Source organism: Lethenteron reissneri, chromosome 35 (genome assembly GCF_015708825.2).
Source record: "Lethenteron reissneri isolate LAM-NWPU_2019-01 chromosome 35, ASM1570882v1, whole genome shotgun sequence".
Taxonomy (NCBI): Eukaryota; Metazoa; Chordata; class Hyperoartia; order Petromyzontiformes; family Petromyzontidae; genus Lethenteron; species Lethenteron reissneri.
This window is the reverse complement of record NC_083813.1, coordinates 454,858-473,153: the sequence shown is the minus strand read 5'-3', so window position 1 is coordinate 473,153 and position 18,296 is coordinate 454,858. Positions and strand designations below refer to the sequence as shown.

Below are 18,296 nucleotides of genomic sequence, written 5' to 3'. Positions count from 1 at the left end.
AGGACCGCATAGCGACAGGCTTCTTCTCCCCGACGTGGATCTTCGTAACACCAGCACACGAAGAACCCCGAGCTCCTCACGGGACCCTCGTTATATGCCCCCGGGCTGGGGCTGGCTCCGCCCTTCGCCCTGCCCACCTTCCAGGTCTCTCGAGCTCCTTCTCGAAGGTTCCCAAGAGCTATTTTGGACCACGTGACCGCCCCGCGGCCCCCGTCCACTGGTGGCCCCCCATCCAATATCATCCGGTCACGTCTCAGCAGGTCAACCAGCGTATCATGCCCCAACGTAACCCCGGCTGGCTGACGCTCCCTCTCGCTCCCTCACCGGGAGCCCGCACCGCACACTGCTCGCGGTGCCCCCGCGCTAACCAGCGCTCACCCAAGCCCCACTAGGGCTGGTACTACACCCCATAACCCGGGCTGCCCATCATGACAACACATTGTCCGCCGTGGCTTTCGTAAGCCCCAGCACCATACAGTGACAACCACAGTCACTATACTCGTACAGCCTTAACGGACCATAGGAGTAAGTGCTGTTAGCGAGTAGCACCGATGATCACAGAGATAAAACAAAGACAAGGTTCCCCCTGTATAGTTTTAAACAGAATTTCGGGGAAAGTGCTGTAAGCGAACACCTATGAAGGCCGTTATATGAGGGGGTGGGTGGCCAGTACCATGGCCGGCCACCTTATACTCCCCAGTGCTGATGTTTACACACTGTACCAGGTACTCATTTAAGGCCGAGTCGACCTAAGGAAAGCCCAGGACTGATTCAAATAATCACACAGCACCCTGCCACTCCCGTACCATTGGCGGACAGCAAAATGCATTGTTGTCCTGTACTTCCGACATCTAAGCTCCCTGCCTTCACCAATTTTGCACTAACCAGTGTGGTAAAGTATGGTAAAATAACCTCCACGACCTCATCCAGCAGTGGTTAAATAAAGCTCTGCATATGTACAACAATAGTACATTTTCTGCTGACCTATAGAGCACTGGATGCTCATAAAAGCTGCACCCCCGTAGAGTGGGCCCAGCCCGTGATAAGTTTACGCAGAGTAACCTCACTGAGAGCTTTCCTCCATAAATCATCCGTTAATCGCATTCTGCCCCCCGATGATCCACAATCCGTATAATCCAGTGTCGGGTTCAGCGAAACGTCATGGTTTGACTTGACATGACGTCTGCCACGTGACGCGAGTGGCGTCTTACTTGGGTGGGGGGGGGGTCGCCACCTTTTCCACAGAGCAAAAACCGTGCCAGGTTCCTGGGTCCGGCGTAGGGCTACCAAATGGTGTGCAGCGCACCAGAATAAAATTAAACGTAGCAGCGGCACGAGGTCTCGATGCAGGTCAATTCCTGCCACTCAAACAGACTCCCGGATAGGTGGCAAACCCGTGACGGCTGGGAGCTGGGCTGCTGGCTGATGCCTGCTCTCTGCTGCAGCAGGACGGGCAAGGGGGTGCTCTCACGTGCGTGGGGTGGCGGTGCGCCTCCTCGCTGTCGATGCCGCGGTACTCCTGCACACGCTCCACGCTCACCATCTGCGTCTCCGTCTGTGTGAAGCTCGAGACGAGGCCTGAGAGGCGGCCGTTGATGCTGAGCGCGTAGGCGATGGCGAGGCCCACTAGGCCTGAGGAGTGGCAGCACCACACACACACCCACGGGTGAGCTTGTAAATGTGCTAACGTCACTACTTACATACGCGCCTCCAATTAGCACGCTTGGCTACGCATGGTGCGAAGGAAGTTCAATATACGTACGTATTGATAACTGTTCATGTCAATATCTGTAGATCAGAGTGTGAATGCGTATGCATTGTCCGAGAACGAGTGTTACATGTAGTGAGACCTGCTACGTACACGATAACAAGAGCGGTGAAGAGTGGTGACGGTGTAAATAAACCACTTAAACAGAGCAATATTCTCTCCTCTTGTCATCTTAACTTTTTTTTATTGTGGAAAGAAATGGTAGTCACTTAATGAAAAAAAATAATGAGTGACATTGCATTGGCAGTAGTGCACAAGCAGGGATACCAACAGCCCAATACACCCTTTCTGGCAATAAGAGGTATTAAGATGTTCCAACAACAAATAGAAACCTTTTGCAAGGAATCATGTCTGCATTAACCACACGTACTTGTGGTGAACATGCAAACAAACATGCTCTGATAAGATATGCATTGTCTTTGAAACTGATGGGCCTACACCAGAGACAGCTTTCTTTATGGCCTAGTCTCACCAGTGTCAGACCAGAGAACGTCAAAAGTATAAAGACAATGCACTATCAGGGCATTTATAGCTCGGGGTGAGCAGCTTAGCTACAAATTTCCAGAAATAGTAAAACCTATTCTTATTTTTTCATACATTTGTCGATATCACAGTGGCCATGAAAGGTAACAAACAAATAATAGGAAATGTTTTGGGTAATGGTCACAGTGGTGAGATGTTAACTACCTCGCCTGGTATGCAGGGGGTTGTGAGTTTGAGCTCGACTCTGACCCCTGTATAATTAGAGTTTGCATGTCTTTCTCCCCATGGTCGTGTGGATTTTTCTCCGGCTCCTCCGGTTTTTCCCTTCACATTTAGAATCAACATCACCCGTTCAGGGTATTTGGCTGCTGCTATAAATGTCCACATGATAAGCCACTTGGTTGAGCTACCATTTGTGGACACGTCACTTCTGAAAGAGCTATATAGCTCAGTGGGCCTTACCTGGTAAAATAAAACAGTTTATTATAATAGTTTTTATTTTTACTATAAAGAAGGAACACTGCTCGATCATTGCCTATGATATATTTTTGTTCCCCTTTAGGGCCACAGCGTTAATAACGAATGTGCTAATTTTATATCGCTCATGACTAGGCATGTGTTGCGAAAGAGTCAACTTGGGTGGTGCCAATGGGACAATGGGCGGTGGAGAGCCCATCCCAGCTCTCCCGAGTGCCGGCCAAGCTAAGGTGGAGACGTTGCTCAAGGCCCCAACGAGATGGGGGGGGGGGGGAAGCCGACACGGTGGCGCTCCCTGCCGAGGCGTCGCCACACCTGGGTCCACGCCGCGCAGGTGGTGCTCCAGCACTGCCAGCGCCGCCAGGCTCACCACGATCACCACGCCCATCATCTGCAGGCGGACGTCCAGCCACTGCATCACGGCCACGGCCGCAAACTGGCAGCGCTGGTTCAGCTCCAGTCGAGCCTCATTCTCCCGGGTGAATCTGCACGATGACGAGGACGCAGCGTGACCACGACACGACGGTGGACACCCCACCGCTGTCCGATGCCGCGCTGAACTCGAAAAACACGCGAGAGAATAAACCCCGACCGTCAGCAACGGGCGTGTGGGCCAGGCGGGCCGTACCTGTCGGTGGCCCTGAACGCCTTTATGACGGCGAGTCCGGACAGCGACTCGGCAAAGTGGGAGTAGATAGGGGACAGGGTGACGCTGCCCAGCCGCTTCAGCTCTCTCGACGTGAACCTGTAGTACTTCTGAACGCAGAAGTAGACCCCGGCGAGCGGCAGCAGCACCAGGGCCATCCAGGGCAGGCCGTAACACATGACTACGATTGCCCCGACCAGCCCAAAGAGCTGCGCCAGGAAGATGTTCATGATGAAGGGGAGGGAGTCGTCGACCGTGAACAGGTCAGAGGAGAAGCGGTTCATGATCCTCCCGGTGGGGGTGGCGTCAAAGAACGACACCGGAGCCTAGAGGGAAAAGGTACGACACCGGATGTGACGGAGAATAACGATCAACAGCTGAGCAACATCACCCATTCAACCATTTCAAATACGTAGCTTACAAAAAATGTCGATACCAAGCGAGTCTGTTATGACTGCCGGGCAGAATGCAGCTTAATCACAAAGTAAAATATATTTATAGCTACGAATGCTCATATCCAAATATAACATTATAACATGCAGTTTATATTAAATAATGGCGTCATTCCAGTTATCTGAAGTACAAGCAATATTTTTATTATCCAGTCTCAACAATATTGGCGGCGTGAGGAGTTTGACCCTCTTCCATAAGCACGATTTTGCAGCGAACGTGCCATTTTTAAACACTCTCAGAGTCGGTGAAACTCTCTCTCCGAGGATAAATTATTTGTGAAGTGGAGAGGGGAATAACAAGGGCAGGCTGAGTACACGCTTGAGATCGTTGATGTGGAGCGATCCACAGCATGACCCAGCACCTACCCCATCACAACGGTCCCAAAAGCAACTCACAGAGTTCCACAGCCGAGAATCAGTGGCCGCACAGCCAAACTCATCACCCACTCAGAGTGCACAGTCACACACAAACTCTAACAGTGACGCCCAAACTGTAACACCAGTGACACCCAATCTCTAACACAGTGACACCAAACCTCTAACACCAGTGACACCCACACAGTCAACCACTTTAAGAAAAGCACAACGGTATGTCGCGAAGCAGTACGTCGCTACATAGGGACATGCGGCGTTACCTGCAGGACCTTGTGCAGCAGTGCACTGTGAATGTTTCTGGCAGCGCAGACCCCACCGTAGGCAAACAAGAAGGCCCTGAGTAGTGTGAACACCGTGTTCCCTGCCGCTAGCGCTCCGTACACGGACAGATAAAACTGCACCGGGTCACTCCCATTGGCACTGCTCCTGTATGGTGGGGAGAGGAGGAGCAGTTACAGCAAGACCGTAATTATAATATATATTGGGGGGGACACATCCCCCCCAATATTCAAATATGCTCAAAATGTCCCCCCCCCAATATATTGATATAAAAATATTTGTAATCAATAATTGCTATGCTACAACAGGCAACCACGCACCGCCGTCCGAAATAATCATTAGCAAATGTAATCATAATCATAACTAAACTTAACAAGTTGCCATTATTACTACTACCGGTTCTCGTATTACAGTGTACAGTTCCATGTGTGGTTTGTCCAAGTGGTGTTGCCGTACCCCAGCAGAAGCCGTTGCTCGACTGCTGTGGGTAGGTACAATCAATGTCAAACACTGTCCTGTCTCTCCATTTCATTACATTAAAATGTATCAAAAAGTGGAAAACTAGAATGTAATGAGTGTTACGTAGGCTATACCACTGTCGAGTGGAAACAAAGTTTTGCGATTGCTAATCAATCAACCATCGCTAACGTGAGCTATCATAGCTAAATAAGTTACTTGGAAAGTTAATTAGCCACACATTCATCCAGCTACCAACAATGGAGCTCATGGGCGTATTCAACTAACGTTAATGTCTTTATTACGTTATATATGTCAGAAAGCCCACGTGAAGTCTGAGTAAAGTGTCAATCATTGATGTTGCGCTGCATGTGTAATATTTGTAGACAGTAGTAACTTTAATGTATTGCATATTCGTATAGCATAGTGTATAGCTGTACTTGCTTATGATAAATAGCATTATTAGTTTTACATTTTGATTTAAAGCTTTCGTGACTGCAAAGATTCATATTCTTGGTTCTTTCGGTAAAGTCACGTAGAAGGGAAATAATAAAATATATACAAATATAAAGCATTATTAGTGTTTCTTTGATTAAAGTGCAAGCAGTTTTATTACAGTCAGCTTTCATTCACAGTGAGTGTCATCATGAGCAAGAGGAAGGGTGGCAGTAACATTCGTCAGTTTTTTGGGCAGCCTCAGAAAAGAATAAAAGTAAGTTGAGAGCAGTGAGAAAATGAGTACCAGTCAGATGATAGGAGTATACAGTAGTACAAGAGATGAGTCAATGTTTCTCGATATACTAAAAATTGCCATTCAGATCTATTCCTGAACATCGTGGCAAGAAACACCAATTGTTTACTGATAATATTTATTTCATGATCACTCTGGTGCATTCAGAGTAAAGAGAGAGAGAGAGGGAGAGAGAGGGCATGAGGATGCCGACAGGGCAGGGAGAGCAGGTGACATGGAGGTGAGTGCGAAAAGGAGCAAATATTGATGGTTAAGACCGAATAATGACATCACAACAGTCTAATCATAATGTTCATTTAAGCTGAGATATTCCTGTAAGTATGGCTTCTCATGTGTATTTCAGATAATACAATCAAGCAGGGAGAGCGAGTTTGAGACAATGACAGAGAGAGAGAGGGCAGACAGGCAAGCGAAGATGAAGGTGCAGGAGAGGGAGGGGAGTAGCTTGGACCTCGCCCAAATCAGCCAAATGTTAATGTCATACCTAGTCAAACCCTATCAAATAGGACACTACTTTCAGGAGAAATGGTTTAAAGATTATACTTGGCTCTATTACAGCCCCTCCTTAAAGGGGATCCTCTGTTTCTATTTTGCTAAATACTTTGCAACACACAAGTCTAAGCTTGCATCAAAAGCAGATTAGGTTTTTGTCAAGACTGGCCTTCAAAATTGGAAGAGGGCACCGGAGAAATTTAGTGCACATAAAGACAGCCAGTGTCACAAATTATCTGTGATGACTCGGATTCAGGAGCCAAAACCTGTTAATGTGCAACTTTCACGTGAGCTTGAAAGACAGCAGCAACAAGCGAGGAGAAATCTTATGAAGATTGTTGGGGGTGTGAAAGTACTTGGCACGGCAAGTTCTGGCTTGTCGAGGTGTCGATAAGGAGAGTGGGAATTTCAGCCAGCTTCTGAAGTACAATACAGAGGGCGATGCAGAGCTGACCACCTGGCTGAAAGGTCACTTTGATTTCACCAGTCCCCAAATGCAAAATGAAGCTGGTGGGCAATACAATCGTCGAAAAAATTGTCTCGGAAATAACATCAATGCCAGTGGTCCAGTTCGCACTTATCATTGATGGCACCCAGGGCATGTCAGGAGTTGAGCAGGAATCAATATGTTTGCGCTTTGTAGATGCAGATCTACAACCTAAGGAAGCATTCCTGGGACTCTACGAAGTGTCATCAACGACAGGGCAAAACATAGCCAAGATGGCATGTGATGTGATGATGCGTCTAGGCCTTCCTCTGTCCCAACTTGGAGGACAAACCTATGACGGTGCCACAAATATGGCTGGACGATTGCAGGGGGTGCAAGCCATTTTAAGAATAGAACCGCTGGCTATGTATTGTCACTGTGGTCCACACTATGTGAACTTAGTTACGCAGGCTGCCTGTGTAGCCTCTCCAATAGTAAGATAATCAATGGGTTGGGTGCATGCATTGGGGGGGGGGGGGGGTTCTTTACTCAATCTGGCAAGTTCAAGGTGATTTTCCAGGAAATCGCAAAATCAGAGCATGGTTTCACCTCGTTGAAACCTCTCTGTCCCACCAGGCGGACTGTTCGCACCCCTGCCATCCACTCAGTTCTCAGCCAGTATGAGTCAGTGCTGACAGCCCTTGAAGAAATGGCATCATGCAGCTCATCTGACACTTCAACTAAGGCCAATTGTCTTCATGGAACATTTCTAAAAGGGAACACTGTGCTCCGCCTTGTAATGGCTGAAGACCTGATGGGGGATTTGGAGTGCCTGAACACCTCCCTGCAGCTTAGGAAACAGACTGTTTTAGGCATGTTGGAGGCTGTGGACCATGTCAAAACAAGCATGCAGGACAAGCGAACGGAGGAGCACTTTGATGTCTTGTTCGCAAAAACAACTGCTGTGGCAACAAAGTTGGACCTACAACCGATTCAGATGCCTCATATCCGCAAACCTACAAAGCGCTACACCGGTCAAGCTGCAGCCCATATCCATCCGGAAGCCCAGTCTTTGTACAAAGTCCACTTCTACAATGCCTTGGACACAGTGAATACTCAATTCATACAGAGGTTTGATCAAGCTGGATTCCACAAGCTGCAGCAGCTTGAAAATGTGCTGCTATGCGGAGACATGGACAAGGTGGTAGACGAGTATCCTAAGTTGAAGACTACTCCATGTGCAGCGATACACGCGCTCGCCGGTGCGCCGCGGAGCCGTCTCGCGCACCGCCTCGCCCTCGCTATGTGGTGGAGTGAGACAGGGCCGAAAAGGGCACACCACAGGGGGGGCCCACACCCCCGCAACAAGGGAAGGGGAGGGGTGAGGGGGAGGGCCCACGGGAGGGGAGGGCCCATGGGAGGGAAGGCACTCGGCCCACCCCCACCCCTGACCCCCCCACCACAATAAGGGGCCCACCCCACACTATCATGAGGGGCCCACCCCCCACCACAATTCTGGGCCCACCTCACACCACATGGGGGACCCACCTCACACCACATGGGGGGCCCACCCCACATCATACGGGGGGCCCACCCTGCACCACAATGGGGGACCCACCCCCCACCACAAAGGGGGCCGACCCCACACTACAATGGGGGGCCCACCCCACATTAGGGGCCCATCCCATGTCACAGTGGGGGCCACCTTGCACTACATGGGGGGCCCAGCCCACACCATATTTGGGAATCCACCACACGTAACAAGGGCCGATTCATCCCGCTGAGACACACCCCAAGGGAGGGAACCACATTTTCGGGCCGTTCACCTCCATCCCCCGTCGCCTTGCTATACACCACAGGATAGCGAGCCAGTGCTTGGTCAGTGGCCACGCAATGGAAGAAGCTGGTAAGGCGGGTGGTAGCAGCCACGTCAGGAACCTTGGTCCTGCGGTTCGGGAAAGCAAATTTGAAGCTCAAAGCCTTCGAAGTGCCACCTCATGCAGTCGTCGGTACCCTACTTGGGCCACGTCGTCAGTGAGACTGGAGTGGCTACGGACCTGGAGAAGACGGCCTGTATAAGGGCCTGGGCCGTTCCCATGACAGTTCCAGAGGTACACAGGTTTGTGGGCTCTATGTCCTTCTACCGCCAGTTTGTGCTCAACTTTGCAACCATCGCTAAACACGTTGATGGCTAGGAACCAGAGGTTCTACTGGAGACCCCCGGAGGATGCATTCCAGCAGCTGTGCTCGTGTCTGACGGACGCACCACCCTTGGCCTTTCCAGATTACAGCCTCCCCTTTATCCTGGACACGAACACCAGCGATGTAGGCATTGGCAGCGTTTTTTACAAATCCAGCACGGTCGGGAGGTGGTTATCGCCTATGGCAGTCGCGTGCTGTCACCCAGCAGTACTGCGTTACCCGTAGGACGCTCTTGGCGGTCGTCCACTTCATGCAGCAATTTCGACCCTACCTGTATGATCGCAAATTTACGTTCTGCATTGACCACGCGGCCTTGCAGTATTTGCTCCGCATTGACCAGCCTTTGGGCCAGCTAGCCAGGTGGATAGAGCGCCTGCAAGAGTACAGGTACCAGGTGGTACATCGCAAGGGGACAAGACACGCTAATGCAGATGCATTGTCCCAGCTGGCGCCCCAGGGTGCTTGTGTAGTAATGTTCAGGAGGACTTGGACGCTGGGGTTGGAGGCACACTTATTTATTCAGTACAAGGTACAACACAGACCGGGACGTACAGCACTGGAAGGGGTGTCGGCCCCTTCACCCGTCTAACTGGGAAGTCACGCTCTAGGCTACACCTAGCCTACCTCTAGGTCCTCCACTATCGGGCTAGGGGAGGCTAGCTAACCCAGCCCTGGTTAAGCTGGGATTACGGCGCCCGGAGTCCCCAGACCGGCTCTGACAAGAGCATCGGCTCTGGCTCTCGGGGCCACGCCACTGGCTCGGTCCTGGTCGGCCCTGAGAAGGGCAGCGATCCAGGGTAGTCCCAGGGCTCTATCTAGTAGATCTTCCTTCTTCACTGGTTTAAGCTTAATACATACTGCCCCGAGCCCTCCGGCTCACCCCTTTATATATCCCTCCCCCGTTGAGGGGTGGGGCCGCAGGGGATCCCAGCTCCGTGTCAGCCCCCCAGGCTGAACGGTGCGGACGTCGCTGTGAGCACCTCCCCGCGCACAGACATAGCCACGCCCAGTGTGTTTGTTTACCGTCCGACACAACTGTATAACACCCCCTCCGTAACACCCCTACATCACCCCCCCCTGTACAGCTCGCAGCCATCCCGGCTGCAACAAAATAACAATAAAGATGTATCCCCCCCAATCCGTGTGTGCCTCGCGTAATTTTAACAAGAACAACGACAACATGAACAATAACAACAGGAAAGAGAAAATAACCCGACGTACCCCCCCCCCCCAAATAAATACCGAATCCCGTAAAAAAAAAACGCAACATATATACAATTTTCAGGACCTCACAAAAGTCTGCGCATTTTGGCGCGCGTTCTTGCAGCGGGCCCGTCACACGGGGCAACCCCGGTTGGCCCAATGGTGGGTGTCAACAGTCCGGTTGTGAGGGAGTCAGGCTTTGCTGCTGAGTGACCCCCGACCTCCCCGGGAGGGGTTGGCGGGCGTGAGCACGTCACTCCCGGTGCACCTGGAGGTGGAACAGTTGGCGGCAAGTTAGGGGAGAGCAGCGAAGTCGGACTCCGGGAGTCGGTGGACCCCTCACATGTTTTGCCACGCGTGTGTGAAGTGGGAACACGGGCCGCAACGAACGGTTTCAATCTGGAGGGGTGCACGAACCACCGACACTTCCCCCATTTGACACGCACACATTGTGGCCGCAAAACCTGCACCACTTCCACAGGACCCCGCCACGGCCGCACCAGCTTAGAGGAGGTCGCCAGTGGTACTTGGGGACAGTGCAACCACGCCCTGTCACCTGGTTTCCACTGAAGCACATGCGCCCGACCCAGCCTGAGCCTCTCATTAGCCTTCTGGCGGAGGTCCGAATTCTGCATGGCCGCCTCCCGTGCCTCTGTCAATTTAGCGATGTTGAATTTAACATGGTCGGCAAATTTAGATTTACCCCGCGGCGTGGAGATCTGCAGCTGAGTCGGAACAGGTGGGTTAGGCTCGCGGCCGTACATCAGGAAGAAGGGCGAAAATCCGGTCGCCGCATGGGGAGCCATTCTGTATGCCGCCAACACCCCCAGAAACTGAAGGTCCCAATCGGTCTGTGAGTCAGAGACCTGTTGGGAAAGCATGGACGTGATAGTCCGATGCAGACGCTCCACCATCCCGTCAGTTTGCGGATGATATGGGGAGGTACGAATCTTTTTCGTTCCCAGGAGCTCGCAGACTTCGTGGAGAAGTTTACCCGAAAAATGTTTACCTTGGTTGGTCAGCAGCCGCTCCGGAGCACCTTTGTCGAGGACGTAGCCCTGGACAAAGGTCTCCGCGATGGCTGCTGCCGACTGGTTGGCGAGGGGCCAGGCCATAGGCCAGCGCGTAAAATATTCTACCCCAGTCAATAGGTATCTATTTCCCCTGGGCGTAGCGGGGAATGGGCCTAGAATATCAAGCGCAACGAGCTCGTTCACCCTGGAAACTTTGATAGATTGCAATGGCGGGTTAGACCCCCGCGCTAGTGGTTTCCGTTGCGCGCACTGAGTACACGACCCTAAAAGATCCTCGACATCCCTTGCCATGCCTGGCCAAGAAAAATCCAGCTGCAGCATGGCAAGGGTTTTGTGAGTCCCCAGGTGAAGGAGACGCTCGTGCGCAGCCCACACCACTCTACCCCTCACCACTCTACCCCTCAAAGCGGAAGGCACCACCAGCCGGTGTCGGCGGGATCTCCCGTCCCAATGCATCAACAGACCCTGAACCAACCCCCACGAGTCGACATTCTCCCCCCCCCGACCAGCTCCCCCGATGCGACGGCGCAAAGCGAGGAGGGAGGTGTCCTCCATCTGGAGGCGCCCCCATTCAGCAACAGACAACCCCAGCAAGGAATCCCTCCCCTGTTGCTCAATCGGACCCGTCATCGAAGGCGCGTCAGCGGCGGCCGCCAAGACCGGATCAGATATCTCATTCGGAGGCTTGCAACGCCCCGAACCCAGGAGGCATGCACACTCGGAGGTGGTTGGTAACCGTGACAGAGCGTCTGCATTCGTGTGGCGAACGCCCTTACGATACGTAGCGTCAAAATCGAAATCCTGGAGAATCTCCAACCAATGAGACAATTGCCCCGATGGCTGTTGAACTCGCAAGGCGTACTGCAGTGCCGCATGATCTGTGCGGACGGTGAAATGATGACCGTACAGATATGGGCGATACTGTTGAATGAAGTTAACAATTGCCAATAGTTCCCGACGGGTAACACAGTATCGTTGTTCCGCCGGAGACAACACCCGACTGCCGTACGCTACCACACGTTCCACGCCGTCAACCACCTGCGAAAGCACGCCCCCAATGCCATTGTTGCTCGCGTCCGTATCGAGCAAAAAGGGTTTAGTAAAGTCAGGATAAATCAATGGCGGAGCCCCCACTAGAGCGTCCCGGAGGGATCGAAAAGCAGCCTCCTCCTCCTGTCCCCAGTGAAACCTGACCCCCTTCGATGTCAAAGCATGTAAGGGCTTTGCAATTGTCATGAAGTCAGCGACAAAACGTCGGTAGTATGACGCGAATCCAACGAAACTCCTGACCTCTCCCACGGAGGTGGGAGTCGGCCAGGAGCTGACACATTGCGTTTTGGCGGGATCGGTAGCAATACCTGAGCGTCCGACGATGTGTCCCAAATACCGCACTGATTCGCGTAGCAAATTACATTTCTGGGGTTTGAATTTCAAATTAGCAGCCCGCATTTTGAGAAAAACCGCACGCAACCTCTGGAGGTGTTCGTCGAATGTTTTACTCAAGACGATGACGTCGTCTAAATAAATCAAACATGAATCCCATTGCAACCCAGCCAAGACCAATTCCATCAATTGCTGGAAAGTTGCCGGCGCTGAGTGGAGCCCCATCGGCAAGCGGTTGAATTGGAAAAGGTCGTGCGGCGTACTGAAAGCAGTTTTAGGTTTTGATTCGTCATCCAGAGGAAGCTGCCAGAATCCTGAAAGCAAATCCAATGTGGAGAAGAATCGCGCCCCTGCCAAGGCGTCAAGCGATTCGTCCATCCGAGGAAGCATGTATGCGTCGGCTACAGAAATTTTGTTCAGCCGACGAAAATCGACGCAAAAGCGCAACGAGCCGTCATGTTTTTTAACTAAGACAATCGGCGCACCCCAAGGGCTAGTAGAAGGAGAAATTATATCGGCAGCTAACATGTCATCAACGGCCGATTTGACATGGTCCTTTTCGGCGGGACTTAACCGAAAAGGATTTTGGCGTATTGGCGCGCTGTCACCCGTGTCAATATGGTGTCGCAGCAGTTTAGTACAACCCAGATCGTATTTGTGTTGACTAAAAACGTCGGAAAACTCGCGCAGAAGGATTCCAAGTTTCTGACGCTGTGAGTCGGACAGGTCCGATGATCTCGCACAAAGCGCATAGAGCCACCCTTCATCACGGTCCGTATGTGGTTGCGATGGAGGAGCAGTGCTTACGTGACTAATGCGCAAGCACGGTCCCTTGAGGAACCACCGCCGTACGCGACCCCACATTGAGGACCGCGATGAAAGGGTCCCCGTCCCCTTTTACGATGGTCTGGGCCGGTATTAAGTCAGCTCCGTTAACCCCGACCCTAGATGGTCCCAACAGAACCCCCTGGTCCCCAATCCCCTTAGCAAATGGTCGACGTAGCCTAAGAGGCACGAGCATCTGAGCTCCCGGTGGTACGCGTACCGTCCTCGCAACCAGCGCCGGTACCGTCGCAAATGCCGTCCGACCCGTAGAGGGGGAGGGCAGGAACGAAACACGTCGGCCCGACGGGAGTTCAATGCAATCCCGATTGACTAGGATGCGAATCGGCATTTTGGCCAAGAAATCCGTCCCCAACAGGCACGGAATCGCCAGCGAGGAGGAGACCAATATTGGGCCAGAAAAATTAATATCCCCAATACAAATTTGCGCGCGGATCTGTCCAATAATGCCCAGTGAGCCCCCGTTAGCAGCGTAGCACGGAACATCAATGGGGAGCAGGGGACGGCTTTGAACGGGGAGAATGTTATAAATCAATTCGGAAACAATAGTCGCCGATGCTCCCGTATCGACCAGGATTCGCACCTCAACCCCGTCAATATGCCCCACAACGACCGACGACGCGGCAACAACGCGATGGCCCAACTCGGACCACTGGCTCGGTTGGAATGCACTCCCCACAGTGACACGTTTCAGCACGACGACAGGTAATTTACGACCCCCGTCCGTTGCGGTGCGTGAGTGTGTGACGGGTGTGTGCGTGGGCCAAACATGTGGGGTGCCACGACTCGCCGGGGTTTGCTGGTGAAGCTTGGGTAGAGGCGCGACGTCCTGCCGAGGCGTCGCCCCGCGCTGTCGAGGAGCCCGGCATCCTGAGGCCACATGGCCCCGGAGGCCACAATTGTAGCAGCGCGTGAGTGCTCCGGATGACTTGGGCTGGTCCTGGCGGCTCGGTCCGTCCCGAGCTGGTCGTACTCCCGATCTCCACTCCGTCGGGCGATCGACGGCGCAGATTTCTTCCGCTGGGAGGGTGGCTGCAGCCACGGTATGGCTGGCCGCCGCCTTGCTGGCCTTTCGACGCTGGGACAGCAAGTTCGCATGGATGTGTCGCGCGGCCCGCAGGGAACACATCTCCGTGTCGTCTTGCGCCAAGACGACAATGTCCAACTCGTCAGCCAACAGCAGGATTTTCTCCGTCACCATGGCGTCCACCCCTTCCTCATCCATCCGCGGGAAAGCCGTTTTCGCCAGTGCCAGGAGAGCCATACGGTACGCCAGGGGCGACCCCTTGGCACCCCGCTGGCGATCGTAGAACAGCTGCCTGCAGTCCGAAGGTGGTCCATAGACTGCAGCCAGGAGTTGAAGCGCCATCTGCAGCGTGGCGCGCTTCGCTCTCGGCACCGAGGTGAGGGTAGCGAGGGCATCACTGTCGAGCATCGCCGGCAGCGCGCGGAGTGCTTCGGCATCCGTCCATTGTGCCATCTCTTGGTGAGCGAGAAAACGTCTCTGGAAGCCGCCCCAGTCACCGTCTTCGCCCACGAACTCCTTGAGAGGTGGTAAGCGCTGGTCTAACGCGGCGTCCGCAGTCGAGGGTCGCCCTCCGTCGCTCCCGTCACTCCACACGGTTTTGGCGGGAAGGGCGTGTGGCATCGGCGGTCGCTCTGTTGGTGACGCGCTGGCCGCTCCTGACGACGTGGCGGCTTCTGTATGCCCGACGTCGGACACGTGACTTAGCCCAGCCACGCCCTCAGCACTCACTGTAGCCATGGCGGAAAATTCGAAATCAGGCCCCGTGGAAATGGCGGGAACCGGCGCTGCATGTCGGCTGTCATTGCTCCGTGCAGCTCCACCAGCCCCCAGTTGCGTAATTTCTTCTAGTGTGGCGGCTGCAGCGTAAGGTAGTTCCGCCAGTCGCGAATGAGCCTGCCGCAGTCCGTCAGCCGACGGCCCCCATCCGTCCAGACATTGCGGTGTGGATGGACTTGGCCTTGGCTGCTCGGTGTCGCCTTCAGCCATCTTGGGCTCAAAGTCGGCCGTGGTTTCCTCCGCCCCCGGTTCCCTGGTACGAGCCGTCCGTCTCGTGTCCATCTTCGTAGAAGACCACTTCTGACGCCAGATGTAGTAATGTTCAGGAGGACTTGGACGCCGGGGTTGGAGGCACACTTATTTATTCAGTACAAGGTACAACACAGACCGGGACGTACAGCACTGGAAGGGGTGTCGGCCCCTTCACCCATCTAACTGGGAAGTCACGCTCTAGGCTACACCTAGCCTACCTCTAGGTCCTCCACTATCGGGCTAGGGGAGGCTAGCTAACCCAGCCCTGGTTAAGCTGGGATTACGGCGCCCGGAGTCCCCAGACCGGCTCTGACAAGAGCATCGGCTCTGGCTCTCGGGGCCACGCCACTGGCTCAGTCCTGGTCGGCCCTCAGAAGGGAAGCGATCCAGGGGAGTCCCAGGGCTCTATCTAGTAGATCTTCCTTCTTCACTGGTTTAAGCTTAATACATACTGCCCCGAGCCCTCCGGCTCACCCCTTTATATATCCCTCCCCCGTTGAGGGGTGGGGCCGCGGGGGATCCCAGCTCCGTGTCAGCCCCCCAGGCTGAACGGTGCGGACGTCGCTGTGAGCACCTCCCCGCGCACAGACATAGCCACGCCCAGTGTGTTTGTTTACCGTCCGACACAACTGTATAACACCCCCTCCGTAACACCCCTACACTTGTATATGCGCTACAGGCGTGGCACGCTGCAAGGAGGCGATGCCGGAGGGAATGGTTATCGCTCCCGTATACACGGCAGATGGCGCATAGGGTGAGGTCCAGCTGACCGACCACAACCTGGGGCTAACCTTGGACGACTGCAGATGTCTGCAGCAGGAGGAGGCCCCCCTACGGGCCCTACGCACCTCAGTGGAGGAAGGGGGGGTGGAGTATGTTGTATGGGAGGACCTCCTCATGTGATTGAACCCGGCGGGACGCCAGAAATGCCTGGTGGTTCCGGAGTCGCTGCGTCAACAATTGGTCATGGATGTGCACTGCCGCCAGCTGCTACACCTGGCCGAGCAGAAGACACTGTCCACATTACAGGGTCAGTACTTCTGGCCAGGTATGACTGCTGACGTGCACCGATGGGTCGCAACCTGCGTCGAATGCGCGTAGCGGATGTCACCACCCCAGGTAAGCCGAGCACCCTCCTGGACCAAATGCACAGACCATCGTTGGTGCCTTCGTTGGGGGCTATGTTCTTGATAAAGGGGCGCCGGAGCGGTTGCTCACGGATCAAGGGAGGAATTTCTCGTCACAGCTGCTAAAGGACGTCTGCTCTATCTGGGGCACTAAGAAGGTCCGAACATCTCTGTATCATCCCCAGCCCAATTGCATGGTGGAATGACTTAACCGCACCATAGCGGCCATGCTGTCCCAAGTGGTGGACCAGAACCACTCCGATTAGGACCTCCACATCCCGTCGGTCTTAGCGGCATACAGGGTGGCCCCACACACGGTGATGGGGTTCTCGTCGTTTTTCCTTATGTACAGACGAGACCCCATCCAGCATATTGAGGTGCAGCTGACGGACATCCCCGTGAGGGTAAACGCATGGCCAAAGGCACTAAAGATCTCCCTAATTTATTTGAGGAAGGCACACCAAGTGGCCGAGGCCGCATCAGCCGATAGTCCAAAGAGCAGTGTACAGATACAGGAGAGGACGGTGATAGCCAAGCCCTTTAAAGTCGGGGACCGGGCATGGCTACACTGTCCTCACCGAAACTGCACCGACCCTGGAAAGGGCCGGTCGAGGTCGTCAAAGCACTCCTACTTCAGTGCGTCCAGGTCCAACTGGGTAAGCGCCGATGGTTTGTGCACCCCACCTGCCTTAAGCCATATATCTCTCTTCACCTCCATCACCTCCATCACCTCCATCATCCTCTGCTGAGGCAACGCCATCGTCACCGCCATCATCATCACCGCCGCCCGAGCCAAGGTCGCCCGCCTCTACTCGCCGACCTGAGGGGGGTTCGGTGCCCTGTGTTCCCTTGTAGCCTACAGCACCCCATGTGAGGCTTGACAGAGAGGCAGCAAGACCGGTGGTCGCAGGGGCTGGAGAGATGGCAGCACGCACAGGGCGAGGCAACGCCGGCACCACCGAACCGAGGACCGCGACAAGAGGGGCTCCGACGGAGGGAGCCGCCGTGGTCATCTATAGCCTGTGAATGTCCGGACTGTTACAGGGCACTGGCTGGAGACCTGGGCAGACCATTCAATTGATGTTGTTGATGTTGTTATTGTAGGGGTACTGAGGGCTAGGCAGAACCGAGGACATTTTTTGTATCCCCCGGGGGGGGGGGGGGGTTAATGTAAGGGATGTCAGGGGTAGGAATGGAGATGGACAGTGGGTTAAGCGGCATGGAGAGGATTCCCGCCAAAAGGAGGGTGGCAGTGGAGCAGGAACAGGGGAAGAGGGGAGGAGCAGGTGAGGAGATATAGGAGGAGGGGGGCATCAGGCGAGCTCGGGGAATTATGTCGGGGAACAGATTGTGAGAGGGCTGTGGGCAAGTGTGGACTGGGGGAAAATAAACGACAAACACCCCCCCCCCCCCGCAACCTCCAACCTCATGTCGGCTCTACTTTATAAGTACATAGCTCCAGTGGCTTCCTAATATCGGAAGGATGGCCACAGAAGCGCATCTGAACACGTGCGATACAGTGACCATCTTTGTTCGATGGCTAGCCATTGAACAAAGACGACCGCAGTTCGCTCGACGGTTTATGCTCCTTGACAAAAGTGGCGCTCGCTTAAACACCCAAGCAACTCAGAGCTCCTTACATCTCCCCCTCCATCTCAGTTGCTCCAATGCCCTTCTGCAGTCTAGCCAAGGGAACCCCCCCCCCCCCATGGCAGCAGTCCCTGTGTGGCACAAGGTAAACGCAGCACTGACCTTGCAAGCGGGCGTTAATCCGCCACTCGTGGGAATTGCTGCGATGTGACTCTTTGCAATTCAGTAATTTATGCGTAGTTTGTAAAATTG

General features: G+C 53.9%; 1 protein-coding gene across 5 annotated transcripts in view; it reads right to left on the bottom strand.

Annotated features, from left to right (window-relative positions):
* Positions 1-18,296, bottom strand: part of ABCC10 (ATP binding cassette subfamily C member 10) — a 78,096-nt gene that overhangs the window by 12,736 nt on the left and 47,064 nt on the right. For all 5 annotated transcript variants that reach the window (XM_061565532.1, XM_061565530.1, XM_061565531.1 and 2 more), the window contains 4 exons: positions 4,462-4,627; positions 3,357-3,700; positions 3,044-3,213; positions 1,472-1,632 (listed from right to left, as the gene is read on the bottom strand). In XM_061565532.1, coding sequence (XP_061421516.1) covers positions 1,472-1,632; positions 3,044-3,213; positions 3,357-3,700; positions 4,462-4,627 — 841 coding nt within the window. The remainder of the gene's footprint in view (positions 1-1,471; positions 1,633-3,043; positions 3,214-3,356; positions 3,701-4,461; positions 4,628-18,296) is intronic.